Genomic DNA, 21227 nt, shown 5'->3' on the forward strand with positions numbered 1-21227 from the left:
TAAGCAAAGGCTGTTCATCGGTGCCTCGTTATGACAAATGATACACTTAACCTGAACTTTACCTTCTTATCAAAGTACACACTATTATTTTTTTCTTTTGCACAACCTTGCTGGACTTTACACTGTTATCTGGCTTCGAGAACCATTCATGTGCGCTAGTCAATACTTTCTGATGTTTCATACACTAAGTAATTGTCCGACTGAAAAAACTAGAATAGCAATTGTTAAATAATCACTTTCATCTGAAGTTTTGTGAAAATGTTCTTTGCAGTTAATCGATTCAGCGAGGTGTATTACACACAGAAGAGCACACATGCTGAACGTATCCAACATGGGTGGAAGCTTCAAATCAATTTACAGGCGGAAAAAAACTAGCTAGAGTTGCAGAATTCTCCACTTCCCTCTCATTGCTCTTTGTGAGCAGCATGGATTCTTAAATACCATTGCACAAGCACATGTGTAATTTTCTGACCCCACATCCACGTAAGATGTTCCCCCATTTCTTCTTTGGGACCCCCCAAACCCACCCTTTCACCCACACTCACCAGGGCTGGTGGTGCTCTGCAGGCTCCCCCTCTTGTGCATCGGGGATTTAGGCTTAGGCTTCCCTTGTCCATTTGCAGCATTAGAGGAGGAGGTAGAGGAAGAAGATGACATCTTGCCGCCTGTGCTCTTGTTACTAGTCGAGCACAGTGGGTCAGAGCATTGAAGTGGCCAGCAGGGGGAGAAAGGAGCACTAGCTCTGATGCTGGAGCTCTGTCTCACAGTGGGACAGCGGGACGGTAGGACCCATACTGGGCCAGGCGAAGCTCCTCTGCAAAGTTGGCTCCTCCTCCCAGTCAGCGGCGGGTCAGCAGGCACACTGCACAACGCCGAGTTGAAAGACAGCCCAAGGCTTCCCCAACTCCTGCTGGGGGCCATCGTCCTCGGTTGCCTTAGCAACCAGGGAAGGAGCTTCCTGTAGGCAGCACAGGGAAAAGCGGCCACAGAGGAGGGCATTGGAAATCAAAGAGTGTAGCTAGCATGACAGCTAGCAAGCCAGAAGACCAGCTGCAGCTGAGCCAGCTGAGCGCCTAGGTCAGCGAAGGACAAAAGTTTTTCCACTCTTCTAAAAATAGCAGCTAGATAGATATCATTAAAACATGCAGTGTATCCAAGAGAAGCAAAAACAAAGGATCGCGATGAACAGCAAGTAACTAAAAAAATAAATAACAGAGAAGGTACTCTGTGGATAAGCACGATAACCAGCTCACCAATGAGCTCCCAGTCTTCTTTGCTGGAAAATTCTGAGGGGAGACGGACAGCTTACACACACACACACACACACACACACACACACACACACACACACACACACACACACACACACACACACACGGAGGCCCGCCTGACATGGAGTATTATAAATAGTGACAGCTATTGCCCAGCTAGAGGCTGTGGTACAACCTGTGACAAGTACAGTGCATTAATGACTCGTTGTCACTTACTTCCTGTAGCTGAGGAGCAAAATTACAATACATCATAAACTCTTTTAAAAGTTTAGCAAACACACAAGCATCCAAAAGTCAACACAGCAGGTCAATGATTTAAAAAAATCTTAAATTTTACTAGTGTTCATGCTCTCAATACACACATCACTAAATTGCAAACTAAAGTGTTTTCTGTTGAAAGTTTCACAGACTGGAAATTTACACAGTTAATAATCACACTGGTATATTTTATAAGTTCAATACTGCATATTTTATGCTTTAGTAATGTTAACGTCACTGCTAATTTAGCTTTTAAACACAATGCTGAATCAGTGATTGCAATTATTCAACTTGAGAATTAAATTTCAATATTCTGTAAATCCAATTCTCCAAAACTAGGAAGAAACTATATTATGGACCAGAATAGTCATACAAAGAGAGTTGTTAAGAACAAGCAAAGAGCCCCATCTAGTGGCATGAAAACTGTATGCAGCTGGATGAAAATTTCTATTCCTTCTTTTCAAAAGTTTAAAAAACATGTGTGTGAAAGGTTTTTGCTTTTTACATGGTAAAACCTTTATATCTAACAGTTACATCCAAGTAACTCATGTGATAGTAAAATATTCAAGTGTATCTAACCAAAACTCTAAAAGCAAAACGGAAACTGATAAAGCTTTTAAAAAAAGACTAGTACATTGTACAACAAACACTTAAATTTACAATAATATCTTTAAAAGATAATCTTATTTGGGTACTGAAGTGGAAGTGTCTGCAAAGTAAGGAAAAAATAAAAGGTTATATCAGGGTTTCTTTTTCCTGAAAGCTCACCCAGGTTTTAATGACACTGCTTACCATCTGGTGCGGCAGCACCAGCAGAAAAGCCTAAAACACACAGGCCCACTTTTGAAAAGGAAAAAATAAATAACTAACCCGATGAATATCTTAACTACTTCGCAAAATACAAATTAGTCATATTCTTAAAGCCTCAGCAAGAAACAGAAAGCAGTCATAGTACCTGAAAACTCTCCTTTGGTTTTCTCCCTGCTTCTGCTGCTTGGTCAAGCCTTCTGTTTGCACACCCTTTTGTTAAAAATGAGACCAGTGAGCATATATCTGGCTGCTTAGGAGATTTTTCCCCCACTTATTCAGACCAGTGCTTATGAAGTGCAACATTTTGTTTACCAGGGCCATACAGGAAAAACCCCTAGTGTGGTCACATCTATTAAACAGCATCTTGACAGTGTACATTACACAAAATCCTGCTGAACAAAGTAACATATTTTCAAATGAGCTAATATACACTTTGAAATAGTCTATACTGGTATTTTCTATAATAAAATACAACCAGGGCATGTTTTTATTAATAGCACTGCTTCTTCTATTGCCAGGTCCCTGGATTACCTTAGTCTTTTCTCCCAGTTTCCCTTTCTTAACAATGGCTTAGTGACAGCCACCTTTTTGATGAGGCTTCAGCAAACAGTATATGGATCAAATGCAGGGTCAAATGCATCTTTCAAGTCAGGTCTTTGCTGGATTTTTTATTTTTAGCATATCTTAAGAACACTTTCAGATTGTGTCCATCTGCTGTAAATAGCTCTTTAAGTCTCTTTGCTTATCCTCCATTAGTCTAGTTTTTTAAGGATGCACAGCACATCATGCCAACATATGCCAAGTTTTCAGTGAATACAATTTTTAGGGCTGTCAAACTGTGAACTAATTATGTGTTTTCATGCCAGGTTGCCAGGGGGGGAAAGTACCTTTAAAACTTTAAAAAGTTGTCTGTTATGTGTAGACATCCCCTGAGTTAAGTGTCTCTCAGTTCCCTATCAAATGGCTCAACAAGCAAAAAACATTCCTATGAATATGATCAGATACACAGACTGTATTCAAAATAAGTTAAAAAAAGCAGCCAGTGTCCAAAGAAAAAACTTTGGAGAACTATTGCTTAAGAGCACTTTTAACATGTTACAAGAAAGTCTAGCTCGTTGGAAGAAAAGCAGAAACAAATGAGTGGTGGCTTTCACCCACCACTGTAACAAAAATACTGATGGTATACAGGAATGTGAACTGATAACCAGTGTCAGTTGAGAACTAGTTCTATATTGTTCACTCCACCTACAACGTCAAAGCTGATCAAGTTCATCCAATGGCACACACAAATTGACTCCATCACTCATAAATCACATAAAGACAACACAATCAAAAGACGCATCAAGACCAGCTGCAAAGCCACACTGTCAAATGACAGGAAGTGCAACAGGATGACGAAAGCAAAGTCACAGCCACATTTTTGTTTTTGTCCTGTCAGCTGATCAACGCACAGACACAATCGGTTTGTAACAATAGTTTTGTCACAACTTTAAAGGTGAACCAAAGCATAACCGAAAAGACACGATGAATGTGAGCATAATGTTGGCACAAATAGGACCTCACAGCTTCCTCCTTGGCCACGTAAAAGCAAGCAGGGGTACAAGCTTTCAAATATTAGTACTATTAGTACATTTAACGCATAAAAATACCAAACAACTACTGTTTTTCCCTTATTTGAGGCAAGGTTTTGTGATGTATTGCACTGCAATAAGGTTAAATTCGTTTTGTTTTTTGTTTTTTTACCTATGTAATAAGCTTCTGACAGAGTTTCTGGTGATAAGACACTTAAAGGGAGAGCTAAACTCCTTTTTCTAGAGCGTGTTTCGTGTATATTTGAGTACAGCTATGTCGGGTGCCGACTTACCAACGGACATTGTTGACGACTCGTTCGCTGGAAGTGGCAGGAAATACCTTGACACAAAGATAAAGCAACAACGACGGCTCGTTACAGTATATACGGGCTCTAAATATGTGTGCGTATACATCCGCAGAGTAGCTAACAAGAGCGCCGACTGTAAACACGTTATCGAGGAGTTTCACATAGCTAACAACGCGACTGCTTCGTACTAGCTTAACTGTCCACTATCAAATGTACAAAGTTAGTTCAAGCACGATAACTGCAGTGTCAATAGCCTACGTTTTAGCTTAAAAATGGCAAACCCATGAGAGAAATAAGTATTAGTTAAATAATTCTAGCTAGGAAATACTTACCAGTGGTGATATTCGGTTTGGGTGGCTTTGTTATTCTGTTACTTCAGTTTCCTCCACAGTAGGATGAAGTGTTGTGTTCAAAGGAGGCGCTGGGAGAGGGTTCAAAGGTCCCGGTGAAAGAAGAACAAATGTGTTTCCACACTGGTTAGATAACGTTTGATAGTAGCTTATCTTCAGCAGCTGTATTTAAAACAAGTTCTGAAATATTTAGCAATTAAATCCTAGAATGACTTTCTTACTGGTAATATCTCAAAGGTCACCATATATTAAACGCTATCGGTGTTAGTTTTATGTGTTACTTTCCTCTTCTTATTTAGATGGAGCACATTTTTTAGCGCCTGGCATGCACTCGCTGGCCATTTTATTAGGTACACCTTGCTAGTAAGTCTCCCAGTCCACCACATCCCAAAGTTGAATTGAACTTTGCGACACGGTGCATTGTACTGGAAGTAGCCGTCTGGAGACGAATCCATGCTTTTCGTGTTCTTTATGCCAAATGCTGATCCTAACATCTGAAAATGGCAGCAGAAATCAAGACCCATCAGACCAGACAGCATTTCTGCTGTCCAGTTTTCGTGAGCCTATGTGAATTTTACCCTAATTGTCTTGTTCTTATCTAAAAGGAATGGCACCCAGTGAGGTCTTCTGCTGCTATAGCACATCTGATTCAAGCTTCAGCATGCTGTGCATAAGGTGCTCATCTGCATACCTTTGTTTTAACAAGTGGCTATTTGATTTAATTTTGCTGTCCTGTCAGCTCAAAGCAGTCTCATCATTCTTTGACCTGTGATATCAACAAAGTACTTTTAGCCAGAGAACTCGAAACTCACTGGATATTTTCCTTTTTATCCGGCGCATTCTCTATAACCCTTACACATGGCTGTGTTTTTGAAAATTCCAGTAGATCAACAGTTTTTGAAATACTCAGATCAGCGCATCTGATACCAGCAACCATGCCAAGTCAGTTAAATCACCTTTCTTCTCCTTTCTGATGCTCAGTTTGAATTTCAGCAGGTCATCTTGGCTATGTCCACAGAGCACTGAGTGGCTGCCATGTGACTGGCTGAGACTGGTTGGGATATTTGCATGAATATGCAGCTGAACAGGTATACTTAACAAAACACATGGTGAGTGTGTGTTGCAAATAATTTTCTATGTGTAGATCATATTTGTCATACCTGTTACAGAGGTCAAATACTAAAGTCAAGTAAATGTAGTGGAGTAAAAAGTACAGCATTTTTCTCTGAAATGCTGTTGAGTAGAAGTAAAATACTTCTAAAATGACATAAAAGCAGATTTGTATCTACTTATAGCAGAATATAACTTATTCTGCTTACTGTTATTTACCGCAGTGAATACCGGTGTTTAAAAAGTAAAGCAGTGGTGAAAATGTAAAATATAGTTTCCTAAACTTTTACTGAAAGTTTGCTTAAGCTTATATGTTAGCTTAGAAAGCAAGGCTGTTTGCAAAAGCAAAGAAAAAGACTCTCTGACACCTCAAATAGCCTTAAAATAGGAACACGTACTGAGCTGGCTGACTCAAGGCATTTAAAACTGAAGTCCAATGTTTCAGTGTCTCAAACCTTTGACCTTTATTACCCACCAGATAAGATTTATAATAATTTAGTAGATCATGTTAAAACATGTGCAAGATTCCGTTTTGAGTGGGTTGATCAAATGACTCGCAGACGATTACCTAGGATGATGATTAATTCCCTTTACTGTGCTGCTTTAGTGTCTGTCCTGGACCACAACACGCCAGATCTTTCTGTTAATGCAAAAGCAAGGGCATAATGTGTATGATTATAACTAATGTTGACAAATATAATGTGAATCTTTAACAGAATATAACATTGTTGTTATGGTACAACTAGATATATTACAAGGCAAAGTAACCCAAGATTTCACATAAATAACAAATAAAGTCTAAGAGGGCCATTCCAGTTTACAGCATGACATATTCACACTAGGAGTGCTATGGTTTGTGATAACATAACAAAACCAAATGTCAGATCTGGTTTAGTGTAGAGAATATATTTTAAGAAGTCACAGATAGGGGCGTCATGTTGGATTCCCAATCGAATAAGCTCCTCCTACCACCCACTACAGCCTAGAAAAATGTCTCTTGGTAATAATTGCCATGGGGATGGCAGAGCCTGCCGAAGCTGGGGGCGGTTTGACTGAGGTCCATCATAGAAGTGTGAGGCGTGTTGAGCAATCACATCTTCCAAATGAAACAAAGCAAAAAAATTAAATAGAAACAGGATATATATATATATATATATATATATATATATATATATATATAAGCACATTATTATTGTTATTATTATTACTTTTTTTTTTTTAAATTTTCATGAACAGAAAAAATTGTTTTAGTGGTTGATTGACACATTTTTCATGTATCTCTAAAATATTTCAATTTTTTCATTTTTGAAGATTTTTACCTTCAGATTACTGTGAACTATATTCCCCCACCATCTCTCTTTGCATTTCAATGCAAAGGATTAAGGCACACACATGTACAGTAATATAAAACACTAAAATGTTAATGTTATTATTAAAAAAAACTATGCCACAAATATTGATTTACTATTTTAGTGATCAAGAGTAAAATGTACCCTCAATTTCTTAGGAGACAGGAGTGAAAACTGATACAGTCTTCTGCTTCACGGTTCAATGATGCTCTTCTGCATACCTTGGTTGTAACATGTGGTTCTTTGAGTTACAGCGGCCTTCCTATCAGCTTCAAACAGTCAGACCATTGTCCTCCGACATCAATGAAACATTTTCACCCAGAGAGCTGAAGCTCACTGAATATTTGATCGTTTTTGGACTCTCTGTAAACCCTACAAATGGGTGTGTTTCTGAAATTCGGTTTGAACTTCAGCTGGTCATCTTAATCATGTCTACACACCTAAATGCACTGAGTTGCTGCCCTGTGATTGATTGATTAGATATTTGAGTTAACATGTAATTGAACAACCGTACTCAATTAAGTGGCCAGCAAGAGTATATTGCACTTATACCAATATTTTGGCAGAAACCCCACATTGTAGGTTAAATTATGCGAATGCATCCAAAATATTTTACAAACATAGAAACTCTTTATTACAACAGTATCTCTCGCTTTAGCTTCAGCTGTGTTTTTTTTAACACATTCATATCATTGTACAGTGGAAGTCATTCTTTATCTTCACCACAGCTTAAAAAACAATCTCCGAACAAGTCAAAACAGAACCTAACACAAACATTCAACATCATTCACAGTTTGAGATATTTAGACGTGATAAAAAGAAGGTGTCAAGTTGGCCTTGTCACTAAAACACCCTCTGAAAAAATATCTTAAAAACCCTGTTTCCACAATACATAAGAAAGCCTCTTTATTTTAATCAGTCATTTTCACACGTCTCCCTCTAACAGTTCGCTATAAAATACAATTTCAGCTCATAGTTAAGCTGCAAAACCAAGTCTTTTAAAAACCTCAAGCAAATTCTGTCTGCTCTGTTCTTCCCACAACATTAAAGTAGTGTGCAGGGGTCGTATTAGACAGTGAAATATTGTTTCCTGCACTGAGGTACTTAAAAACAAAACCCTGAAGAGAATCAGGGTAGTAAAAAGAAAACAATCCACATGTATTCTCCTTAAAATCTCACAGCGGAAAAACACAAAGAAGGCAGTTACTGCACTTGTCAAAATACATTGGCCTCCTTGTCATCACTTCTTTTACAAATACCTAAACTCATCATTTAAAAAATGCTTGTGTTGACTGACATACACAACCAAACCTTACACAATTTTACTGAACATAACTTAGAGTTTAGTACATTAAACAATGTAGAGAACAGAATCATCATTCAATTTTTAGCAGTGCATCAAGCGAATGCTGATTTATTAATTTTTTTAAGATCTAAATTTATATCCAAAGACATTGATAGATACATCACATGGCAGGAAGCGGGGGTAACCCTAAACATCGTAGTTACATCGTAAAGCACCAAGGAAAGTTTGTCTGTAAACAGCTTGTACCAAATCCATGAGCAGTCAGGCCACAATATGTACACATCTAATGTAATCGAATTGGCTTAAAGCTGCCATTGTCACTGACAAAACTCCAAACTATTGTTCAATATGATGTTTTTATTGCTGTGTTTTTTAACATTACTTTTCTTGCAGTAATGTTTAAAATGACTTGCTGAAGTCTTGTAAAAAAAACCAAAAAAACCAACAAAACTTTTTAATCTTCGTATTCGTATACTAGGGTAATTTTTCTGGTAGCAAGATGTAACTGCATAATATTAAAGTAATGATTTCAGAGGGAGCCAGTGTATTTAAGCAAGTGTTTCTTAATTTGAGATGAAAAGAAATTCCTCAAAAATATTTTACTGCCAAAACGTCAGAGACTCAAACACCAAATTAATGTTTATTTTCATCTATTAAAAAAGCTTAAACAACATAAATAGCAATTCAGTGAGTCATTTACTGTACAGGGCTGAGCCGAAGGCCAAAATACAGCCTTTTATTTTCTTTTTTTTAAATAAAGCAGTAACTTCCCTGTTCGCAAGCAAAAGTTTGTACATCTGCATTTAACTGTTCAACCATGATTGTTTTCAAAAACAAGGATGAAAACTGATGAGGCAAAGTGCAGTGATCCAAAGATACAATTATTAGTCTTTAAAATGAATTTAGCTACCTGGTGGACAGCTTTCAAGAAAAAAATAGAGACACGTGTTTTCCTGAAAGACTGTGTTTCTTTGAACGTATTTTTCAAAATATAGAGACATTGAAAAGTCAGCTGTCTGTATATATATGGTTGTTTTTCGCCTGTTCAATCTCAATAAACTCTGAAGTCTCCTCTGCAATTTGTCCTGGGATACGGAAATCAATGGGTATGGCATGTGCCGGCTCGGCTGGCTGTGACTGAGCCACAGGGCAGCAGGCCTCACCCTTAGGACTGGAAGTGCTGTGAGAGTTTTGAGGATCCAAGTTGCAGCCGGTGCCCTGAAGAAACTGAAGGAAATTTTCCTCTATGGATCCTTCACGGCTGGGCAGTCTGTCCTCCACCTCGATCCCCGCTCGACGAAACAGGCAAGGCAGATGCTTGCCCAGCTCCTCTCGGATCTGTCTGTTCAGACAGCCGTAGAAGAAGGGATTGGAGGTGAAGCAGAAGTAGCCAATCCAGGTGACCACTTCCTCCAGAGAGGCCAGTGTGGCTGGAGGGCTGGCAGCCAGTGCTGAATACAGGTGGAAAGTAAAGTAGGGCAGCCAGCAACAAAGGAATTGCCCACCCACTGCTGCCAACACTGCTGCAGCCTTCCCTCCTCCAAAAGGGCGTTGTGGAGTTCCTCTGCCAGTTCCAGTACCTGTCCCGGAGCTCGTAACCATTGTAGAACGGCTGCTGAGTGACTCTGACCGCTGGCGGCGAGGTGTGTCCATCCACGTGGGCAGTGGGCCGTGGTGCATGGCAGCCACCCGGGCCACTTTAAACATGTTGCAGTAGACAACGAGAATCACCAGCAGTGGGCACAGAAAATACACCAGAGTGAAGAGGACCATGAAGGCCAAACGGTTTGACCCTCCCCCTGTCCAGTGCAGTGAGCAGCGCCTGTGACCCTGAGCCGGGGGAGGTGGCACGGCACCGCCACCCCCTCCCTCAACCCCGCTACTCTCCAAAAGAGGAGTTTTTCCACCCTGCAGGAACCAAGCGAGCAGTGGCAGAGCAGACATGGCCAGAGCTTTTACCCATATCCCTACAAGCACCGAAGCTACCAGGCCAATGGTCATCTTCACTTCATAACGCATCGGATGTATGATGTAGTAATAACGCTCCACATTGATGACAGAGATAGAGAGGATGGCAGCACTGACTAGGCACACACTGAGAAAGAGGTAGCTCCTGCACAGGGCCTCCCCGAAGAAGGCGCGGCTCGAGAGCATGCCAAGGGGCATCAGCACCAGGGCTGCCAGAAGGTCCACCACGCACAGGTGGAAGACAAAGGCAAACTTGTGGAGCTGCGGGGCCTTGGCAATGACCGCCATGACAGCGACATTACCCACCACAGCCAACAGATCCATGAGCAGCATCGCCAGTAGGGCTAGCGACTGGGACAGAGCCCAGCCTTCAGGCAGAGAGGAGGCAGACATGTTGGATGTGGGCTGTGGAGGTGTGTGGGAGGAGTTCCACATTGGCTCCATTGAAGGGTGGGACGAGGCAGGCGGGCAGAGTCAGTCACAGGCCCATCACCCATCCTTCAAAGAAAGGGAAATGTGGCCAGAAAACAGTGACTTGAAAATGAGGTAAAAAGCTGCCCCGTAGTCCAGAAGATGTTGCTGTGATGTCAGGAAGTTTAGATGTTTTGAATCCTTTCCATTAAAAAGCCTTCTTGTCTTTCATCAGTCACAGACCCACCCTACAATAAGAAGAAGAAGAAGAAGAGAGGGTAAATATCTGTGAGTGGATGTTTGCCTGTGTGTGTACTGTGTCATGAGAGACCTCTAATTTGCAAATATCAGTTATATGAACTCATCCTTCCATGGTGAGTTTCCCTTTTTGCCCCAGCTACCATCAAAATTAATTCACTTAGATGAAGTTTTATAAAAATCCTCCTTAGCTTCTGAAATCTCTGTTAAAGCGATCTTGCTGATAAGGTAATTCAAAGCCACCCCTCAAACCAATTAACTCTATTAGATATTCATTATTCAAGGCATGGACATTTGACACCTTTTTTAGCAACATGCTGCAGGAACTGAGTAAGTAAAAAGAATGAAAAATGAGAAGTCATCATGCAGTAGAGTTAGGCCACGTCTAAAACCAAATAATAATACTGAAAAAAATGCGTATTTATTATCAGAATAACTCTAAGGGAAAAAATTGGAGAGCAGTTTAATTTTTAAGAATATATTACAGCAAAGAAGGTCAACGATAAATCCAGACTTATTCTTCCCGGGCAGCAACAGCAGGAAGGTATAAATACTTTTCAAGCACACATCCTGTCTGTACATGAGCTAATTCACCAAAACCAGTACTATCACTGACTAGTTAATAGGCCTTTTCCATCACATCTACAACTGCCATGAGAGCACTCGCTTGCCTCAAAGATATATGCATATTTTGTGGTTAACCTGCATATTTATGACTACCTTTTCTAGCCCAAAAAAACCAAAACCTAGCCACAGACTCTGAGAGGCCTGTATGTAGGTCTGTGATTGTACAGAGGGTGATGTCTTCCACTGAGGAAGCCCTGATCATTTAGAATGAGTTAATTTAATGTTCCAAATAGAAATTCTAAGGATGTTCACAGGTTGAGCAGGCTGTTAGCATGTTACCTGTGCACAGAGACAGAGAGCTATGGTTGGCTGTTGCCATATAAAGGAAACCATGCTGCCTGCTGATATGAATTCTGTCTGCCACAGATGTGACGTTTACAGTCACAGTAATCCACGTTCAAGTAAATACTGAGCTCTAACCTCTCTCATCGCCTATGAATGACTGCCCACACTGAGCAACGTCTGTATACCACACATAAGGGTACAGTCAATTCACTTTAACCCTCCTGCCTGGTTTGGCCATTCCTTTCCCTTCCACCTGCTCGTTTATGTTTTAATTATTAATGCATTACACCCATTTTAATAATAAGCAAGGCTCTTATTCTGTATATCAGAATGTAGCTTAAATGAATTTGTTGCAGTCAGCGCTACACAACGAGCAGATTACAGGAGGCGTGAGAGAACAAGCGAGGAGAATGTGGTGAGGATCGGGGAGTGTGATGGGAAGACACAGAAAGAAAAAGGCAGAGAGCATAATATACCTGAATCAGAGTATTTCCTGATGCAGCTGTCTGCTGCTTTGGGGTTTGAGGATGGAATCCTGGTTTAGCTCCTACTGCTGAGGTACACAGTGGAAATCAATCACTGTACCTTAAAAAATGCTGCTGAGGTACTTCCCACTGTAACAGCCTGTTTCTTTCTCCATCCCTTGATCTGCCTAGTGCATCCTTCTCCCTAGCTGACAACAGCTGTGGCAGCAGAGATTTCTCTGAAACGATGCTGATGTAAATGCTTGCAAAGACACCAGCTCACTCTCTGCCTTCCCCCTCCACTCACACACATTGCAGAGATGGAGCAGGAGGCAGTGAGAAACAGGACCAGAGCTGCTGTCTCCACAGGGTCCTAATGTCCTTACCGTCATCTCAATCTGAGTCTTCAAAAATGAAGGAATGCCACTGCAGCAGCGTTATAAATTTCTTTTAAATAACGAGTGCTTTAGTGTGTCTCAGCCGGGTTGTCACAAAGTTGGTAAAGATGGTCTTCAAAGGATAACAGCAGTCACTTTGGCAGTCCTCTGACTTCACATTCAACCACACAGGGAGCTTAAATATTAGCTTTATTTAAAGGGTAGCTCAACTTCCTATGTTAAATTTACTGCAGCAACAGTCAGAAAGCCGCTTTGCTAACTGTACATGTTCCCTAAATAATGTACAGAGCAAAATCCATTCACTGCTGATGTGCAATTTTTGCTTGCTGTGTGACATGATGGTTACTTTGCTACACCCTGACTGCTCCAGATGAAGCACAGCTGAGCTTCACATTTTTAAAAGGTGCCCTCTGCTGGGGATTTAGAAGGGGGAAAACATGTCACCTTTCCTGACAGGAAACCTACTGTCACCTACCACTAGCATACCAAAAATATTGTTTGTGTGTTTCCAAACTCCTACCTTGGAAAATACGATTCTCAAATAACCTGTTAAGGTTCATAAATCTTTGCTCATGCTCCTCCCTCTCATATCCCGCCCCCTATTTCTCCTTCCTCTTCCAGTTGATTTACTGTTGTCAGCCTGTAGTGTTTCAGTTTGTTATTCTACAGATTAAAGCGCCTTCCAGTCTAAGATTTGCTGAGACATTGAAGGATTGATTAGGCCAGGCCTCAGCCTCCATCCATCCCAGCTTCTCAAACTGGGACTCCTGTTGCCACGGTGATCTTTTTCACATGGAGTCCATCCTCACTGCTCTGTCTGCTGAGGACAATGAAATCTGGGCTATTATGGATAAGGCTACTCTACTGAATGAGTGGGCATAAAGCTGCTGAGTTCTGGGGTGTTTTTCATTTGCATTTGTAAGGTTTCCCATAATTACACACATAACATTTGCATTTCATGGAAATTATGTCTTCTTTGACCATTAAAAAGCATGTTTTAATTTGCAGCACCTCTCATGCATTTTTAGATTAAACTAGTTGTTCACTAATAGCTCTATTATGATAACGCCACTGCTTTAGTTGCTGTGAGAATTGAGGTTTTCTAGTTTATTGCTCCCATCCTCCATATCAGTGTATTTATTGCACTATGGCAAGTAGAAGATGCTGAGAGTGGAGTGGTGTCACCCACTTAAAAAAGAGCAAATAGTATTTATTGCTACACCATCTGTCACTGCAGTTGTTTGATACATTTCTAACCAAAGCACCTTTTTTTTTTTTTTTGAAGATTTGTGAATTGAGTTATTGTGTTTTTACAGCATTACAAATTTGCAGATTTTAAATATGTTGGACCTGTGGCCTGAGGAATTCTCCATTTCACCAAGAAACCGCTGCTGACAGATTCCCATACAGGTGGCTACGGTAAGAAGTTTGGCATCATTTACAGCTCCGTGCTCATCACTGTGCCAGGATGTGTAAAAAAAAAAAAAAAAGCTATTTTTTGTCCTTTGGCCTCACAACTCAAATGCAAACATGATAAATCACAGTAGCATCATTTTCTGTATGTTACATAACTGAGTGATTATACGTTAATCGCCACCATCATCATCAGCTTCTTTCAGCCAATGCTTGAAAAACAAGAACAAGCAGAACATACAGAACATAAGGAAACATGACCAGTTTTTGGTGGAGGGATTTAATAGACAGCATTTACTACTGTTGTCATGGCGAAGATGTATCAAGATGCCTGGTAGCGCTGAGGAAGGATGCGAAATGTACACATGCTTGTGTAACGCACAGCACTTCTCAAACACTACACATGAGTGAATCCACATTGCAGGTATGCGGTGTGGATGTGTGCACTGTGCGAGTGAAACTGTCTGCTTGAATCTGTATTCAGGCATGTTCACCTGAGTGTGTGTGTCTGTGTGTGTGTGTGAGAGAGAGAGAGAGAGAGAGAGAGAGCGTGCATATCATGTGTTGACTCACGACAAAAATAGCAGAGTCTTGCTTGGCCGGCAGCACCAATCACTGCCACCACAAATACAATGGTTTCCATGGCAACCTTGAAAAATAGACTCCACATTCGCACTCAGAAATAGCAAAGGACGCTTGCAATGACCCCAGAGAGCCCCTACTGCCAATAATAACCACTGATAGATATGAATGCGCAAATAACAGCAGCACTCAGAAATTGAAAAAAAAAAATCCTTCCATTACATTTACCAAAGCATAATTACCGCTGCCTACACAAACAATCAGCTCAAATCCAAACGCACTTTTTGTAGGGGTGCACCAAGGCACGGGCAAACATTAACCTGCACCGTGTTGATAACATCAAAGCAAGAGAACAAAACGACTGTTGAGGCGAGCTGCACAATACCTGAGCGAAGGATACAGAGTCTTTACAAATGTCTAACAAGCGTCTGTCATGTCACATTTTCAGATGGCTTGTAGAAGTCAAAATGTGTTGGAGTGTTGCAGAAAAAGACTTAAGTGCTGACTGAATGTTGCCTTGGAGACTCTTGGGGAGGAAGGTTTATATCAGAGCAGACAGTCAAACATATTAGGATGCAGGGATTTTTTTTCTACACCCCCTGGGAGCTAAACAGCAAACATTTCCACTAAATTTAGTAAATATTGAATTACTACCAGGCAGGTTCTGGAGCTGCTATAATGCAGAGACACAGATTGACTTATTTTGCCATGTGCAGTATGTTTTTTGGGTTGTTTTTTTTTTTAATATGTTGAAGATGTAGCTCTCTCTTTTATTACTATACTGTAATCAGAAAGTTTAGCATAAACACCTACATGACGCCAGACCACCAACCTATGACTCTCTCCCCCACCGATGTAGGAGCGGTGCTGAGCAGGATCAATGTCCACAAGGCTGCAGGCCCTGATGGCATCCCCGGGCGTGTTCTCAGAGCGTGTTCTGGGGAGCTTGCAGGAGTGCTCACAGACATATTCAATCTGTCCTTGGCCCACGCTGTGGTACCAGCCTGCTTCAAATCCACCTCCATCGTCCCGATACCCAAAAACTCCAACCCATCTTGCCTCAATGATTACCGCCCAGTAGCACTCACCCCCATCATCACTAAGTGCTTAGAGCGACTGGTCCTAGCACACTTCAAATCCTGTCTCCCCCCCACCCTGGACCCCCACCAATTCGCATACCGCCGGAACAGGAGCACAGAGGATGCAGTCTCCATCGCAATGCACTCTGTCCTCTCACACCTGGACAACAACAACACCTACGCCAGAATGCTGTTTATAGACTTCAGTTCAGCATTCAATACAATCCACCCCTCACAACTCATCAGGAAACTGACAGACCTGGGTATCAGTTCCCTCATCTGCAAATGGTTACTGGACTTCCTGACCAACCGCCCCCAACATGTCCGGCTGGATAACCGCTGCTCATCTACCATCACAATGAACACCGGTGTACCACAAGGCTGTGTGATGAGCCCTTTCCTCTACTCCCTCTTCACCCACGACTGCAGACCTGCTGATGGTTCCAACACCATCATTAAGTTTGCAGATGACACCACGGTGATTGGCCTCATCAGTGACAACGATGAGGCCGCCTACAGGGAGGAGGTGGATCGTCTGGCTGAGTGGTGCGACAGAAACAACCTGCTGCTTAACACCGAGAAGACCAAGGAGCTCATCGTGGACTACAGGAGGAATGCTGACCCACATCCACCCATCCACATTAAGGGGACGGCTGTGGAGCGTGTGAGCAGCTTCAAGTTCCTGGGAGTCCACATCTCCGAGGATCTCACCTGGACGACCAACTGCTCCAAGCTGGTCAAGAAGGCTCACCAGCGCCTCTTCTTCTTGAGGACTCTGAGGAAGAACCACCTGTCCTCAGACATCCTGGTGAACTTCTATCGCTGCACCATCGAGAGCATCCTGACCAACTGTATAACAGTCTGGTACGGGAACTGCTCTGCCTCGGACCGGAAGGCGTTGCAGAGGGTCGTGAAAACTGCCCAGCGCATCGCTGGAGCACCACTTCCTGCCATAAAAGACATCTACAGGAAGCGGTGTCTGAAAAGGGCTGGGAAAATCATCAAAGACCCCAGTCACCCATCACATGGACTCTTCACCCTCCTGCCCTCTGGGAGGCGCCACAGGAGCCTCCGGACTAAGACCACCAGGTACCGGAACAGCTTCTTCCCCACAGCTGTCAGACTCCTGAACTCTGCCTCCTGACATCTGACCCACGTTAAACTCATGGACTGAACATACACACACCCACAATGGACAACTGTACCCTCAAACACAATAATAACATGGACTGAACCACCACTCACAACCACTAGCACTTTATATAGCCTCTGTAGAAACTATCTACACCCTCACTTATCTTAACTGCACTACTGTATAGCTCTGTGTAAATAATCATTCTGTACATTCGATAATTTTTAATCCTACAACTGTTTACAACTTGCATAGTTCCCATTTCTGTATAGCTGTATATCCCAGATTCTGTAAAGTTATTTATTTCATATTCTGTATAGTTTTTCATATTTATATCCTGTTCATATCCTGTACATAGCTTGTACTCACTACAACCTGTACATACTTATAGTTATAGAATATTCACAACATACTTCATACCGTGTACATTATAACATACCATAATAGACCCATTTCTGTAATATACTCACATATCTATATTATTGCTAATATATATTGTAATATATCTATATCACTAAAGCACTTCTGGATGGATGCAAACTGCATTTCGTTGCCCTGTACCTGTGCATGTGCAATGACAATAAAGTTGAATTCTATTCTATTCTATTCTATTCTATTCTATTCTACATGTGCCTCTGGTGGTGTCAAATTTACTAGCTACATTTATTTATTTATTTTCTGTGCGCTGTAAACGGCCTCTGAACACTATGCATGTTTGTATACATGAACACTTGTAGCCAGTGCATTTACCAGTTGTGCATATTTCCTACTTTACAGGTAAAACAGATCAATGATAATTTTCTTTATTGATATGTTGATCTGTTACACAATCAGTACTTACATATGTGTGTGTGGGTGTGTTTGCTCAATGTAAGACGTAAGAGCGTCAGCGCTTCGCCCTGCATAGAGGAAAGCAAGGTCACAATCAGTTTTACTGATGGGGTATTGTCAACACCCTGCCGGGCAGGCAGGCAGGCAAGCGACGTGAGCACCTAAGTTTTTATAAATGTGATAAGTGGAGAATGAGGCGAAGTAGGAGCTTCAAATTGCTACCATAGGTGAGTCTACTAAAATTACTGGATGACTTCAAATCTCAGTGCCCTTGGCCTCGGGGTCAGAGTAGGTTTTCTAAAAATCTTCTAAATGCAATAACTTGAGAACAAAGCAACATAGGATTTTGAAATTGATGCCTTGTTGTGTATACTAGGGGGCTGAGGGGGAGCACAGGTGGTCAGCAGTATTTTTCATATATACTATAAGCCATACGTTGTTGGGCTTACTTTTTTACTTTATACTTCCAGGCCACTACTTTCAGGTAGAAATATTGTGTGTTTTTAAATGTGCAAGACTTTTTCAAAGCTACTTTTACACACAAGCATATAGTTTCTAAAATATATTTTTTCCAGGTTAAATTTGACAGTATACACTGGCTGGCCGCTTCATTAGTTTTGCTGGTATTCGGTCGGACTCCCCTCTCACTTTCAGAAGTGCCTTTATTCTTAATGGCACAGATTCAACAAGGTGCTGGAAACACTCAGAGATTTTGGTCCATGTTGACTTGATAGCATCACAGAGTAGCTGCCGATTTGTCAGCTGCACATCCACGATGCAAATCTCGTGTTTTTAACCACAGCCCAACATGTCTATATTGGATTAAGATTTAATGACTGTGGAAGCTGTTAGAGGACAGTGAATTCATTGTCATCATTGAGAAACCAGTTTGAGATGATCTGAGCTTTGAGACATGGTGCATGAACCTGCTGGAAGCAATCGTCAGAAAATGGGTACACTGTGGTCATGAAGAGGTGGACACAGTCAACAACAATACTCAAGTAGACTGAGTATTATTGAGTATTACTGAGGGGTGGATATTTAAGTTACTGTTCAGTTCATGTCAGCTCAAAGTAGTGGCTATTCTCCTCTAACCTCATGCAGTAGTAGAGCATTTTTACCCAGAGAACTGCTGCTCACTGGATATTTTCACTTTTCTGTAAACCCAAAAGAGCAGTTGAACAGGTGTGCCTAATGAAGTGGCCACAGAGAGTGTCCTAAGTAGTCAAAATGAGCCATTTAGTTACAAAATGCATTTGTTTGTCTGTTCACACAGATCTTCATGAGCTTTCTGGAAGAGGCAGAGCAGCTGAGTTATTTGTGTAACGGGTGAGCAGAGCTGAAAAGTTATACAAGAAAGCACATGTGCTTCTTCGAGCAGGGCCTGAACATGCTGCTTGCACCAGATGGTGGCAGTATGTCCACTGTATTGTGCATTGTATTATCAGTGGTTGCCGGCTGCATACATTTTGAACAGTGAGCAGTAATATCTCAAATAATGATAGAAAGAAACCATATTAACAGTAACCATCAAGTAAAACCGCAAAAGCTTTTATGCATCTTTGCATCCACCGGAAGGCTATTCGTCATTCTTCCAAAGAAATTCAATCATTTGGTGGTTTGATGATGGAGATGGAGAGATGATGGAGGGCTGTCTAACACAATGGGACAAAATCTTAAACAGATTAACATGATATCCATGCTCATCAAACCTTTCAGTGATCCCTGATGCTCAGGACTACTTACAGTGAATTTATGTGCAGTGATCCCTCTTTTTAAAGGGGCAAGCAAACTCAAACAACCTCAGCATAACGTCCCCCATCGCATAACAGAGCCACAGAGTTAATTCACTGAAGGGTTCAAGATTTTTTCTTTAATTTGCCTCTGCTTCTTCTTACTAACCTGTACTTGACACAGGTTACTCTGGTTTAATTTTATTCTTTCTCAGGCTGTGAACGACTTCAAATGTTTAGTAAATCAGCCAAATCTGTCACCATGGATTCCTTAATAAGGAAAATAGTCATCGGTGACTCATGTGATCCTACAAAGAACACCACAAGCACAAATCTGTCCTAAAATATATCCCAGCTAAGACTGTGGAAGTGGCAGGACACACCCTGGACACAACAGGGCAAACAGAGAGGCAGAAGTCAATGCAATGTGTGCATTCAATCCAATGGACAGTTTACCTAACACTGAAGCATGAGAAGGCAACCAGAAGTCAGAGCAACCACAGGAGAGAAACATAGGTACAAGGAAAACATGAAGACCTTGTCTAACAAGCAAGAGCTGAGCAACAGGTTCAAACCCAGAGCCTTTCTTTCTTTTTTTTTTTTACTTGAAAACACACATTTCAGAAATATTTACACACCAGAGCAAAAGACAAGAGTGTCTAAGGTTGTAGGACATATCCTTTGGGCATCAGGATACAAAATGTTAGTGTCAATTCATCAGGCAAGCTTTTGAAAAACATGTCTCGTGTCTTGCAAGGACATACATTCCCTTTATTTTCCACACCGTGGGCTGGTTTAGATACTACCTGCGACCACTGCCCTGAAGCTGCACTTTAGTTATAATTTACAGGAGAACTTAAACCTCATGACCCTCCACCAGGCTGTGGCCTGAATCACCCTTGCCGTCTGATACTTCCTTATAGAATTCACATGAGGCTGAAGAGCTTGAAGAGTTTGGTGGGATGAGGAGAAGTGAGTTTACATGACTCGCTAGGGCACAATAAACAGCGGGCTCATTCACTGGAAAGAATGAGTATCTATAGTAGAGTGAGGTATTTGTGTTTATTCTGAAGACTAGCTTTGTGGATGGATAAGGATGTCAGTTTGCAACATTTTTATTGCATTTAAATCTAGTGCTGGTCTCTTAATATTTGCGACAAAAAGAACAGACCACCTCCAAACCCAGTTTTTTTACCGGAGGTGTCAAACTTTAACTCTTTGTTCAATAAAGATGATATTTGTGACCCTCACATACCCTTTGTGACAAGTTTTAACATGTCAGCATATATCAATAAAGATGTGGTTTGATGACCATTAGAGTAGGTTCTGGGTTTTTCCCAGGGTAGTCTAAGTAAGCTGTGTGGGCAGCAGTGTTGGGTAAGTTACTTTAAATTAGTAACTTAGTTACATTAATAGTTACTTCTATCAAAAGTAACTCAGTTACTTCAAGTTACTCGTTACTTTCAAAGTAACTAGTTACTAGGGAAAGTAACTTTGGTTTTACTCAGAATTCTCTTGTTAATGTGTTTCTTCCATAACTTTGCCAGTCTTCTAGCTTGCTTACTTGCCACAAGTGCACTGTGCCACCTACCAATAGAAAGGAAAAAATAATGTGCACATTTCCACGAGAGAAATCCCACGCCTGGACCGTTGTTGACCGCCGCCATGATTCTAGCCTACGTCACAACGTCATGTGCGCTTTTTACATCCAAC

The 21227-nt window shown here is 41.3% G+C and overlaps 2 protein-coding genes across 5 annotated transcripts in view; both read right to left on the reverse strand.

The window, feature by feature from the left end:
- The window catches only part of LOC146574401 (AMP deaminase 2-like), a 34340-nt gene extending 29701 nt beyond the window's left edge, over positions 1 to 4639 (reverse strand). For 2 of the 3 annotated variants that reach the window (XM_085274012.1, XM_085274011.1), the window contains exon 1: positions 546 to 1267. In XM_085274012.1, the coding sequence (XP_085130138.1) occupies positions 546 to 999 (454 nt within the window). In that variant the 5' untranslated portion in view covers positions 1000 to 1267. Of the gene's footprint in view, positions 1 to 545; positions 1268 to 4203; positions 4251 to 4550 lie in introns of those variants that run through there. The other variant, XM_085274013.1, reaches the window with a different exon arrangement.
- Positions 4640 to 7670: 3031 nt separating this feature from the next.
- On the reverse strand, positions 7671 to 12809 carry LOC146574402 (G protein-coupled receptor 61-like). 2 transcript variants are annotated; one of them, XM_085275562.1, is made up of 2 exons: positions 12733 to 12809; positions 7671 to 10960 (listed from the first exon to the last, which is right to left on the reverse strand). In XM_085275562.1, exon 2 carries the CDS (start codon positions 10743 to 10745, stop codon positions 9342 to 9344), a length of 1404 nt encoding a protein of 467 aa, XP_085131688.1. In that variant the 5' UTR covers positions 10746 to 10960; positions 12733 to 12809; the 3' UTR covers positions 7671 to 9341. The 2 variants fall into 2 exon arrangements, with proteins under 2 accessions (XP_085131688.1, XP_085131687.1); XM_085275561.1 differs by lacking the exon at positions 12733 to 12809 and adding an exon at positions 12359 to 12629.
- Positions 12810 to 21227: the final 8418 nt, after the last annotated feature.

Source organism: Mchenga conophoros, linkage group LG5 (assembly GCF_057382185.1).
Source record: "Mchenga conophoros isolate Kocher_MC1m ecotype Shallow Benthic linkage group LG5, M_conophoros_male_GT1.1, whole genome shotgun sequence".
NCBI classification, from domain to species: domain Eukaryota; kingdom Metazoa; phylum Chordata; class Actinopteri; order Cichliformes; family Cichlidae; genus Mchenga; species Mchenga conophoros.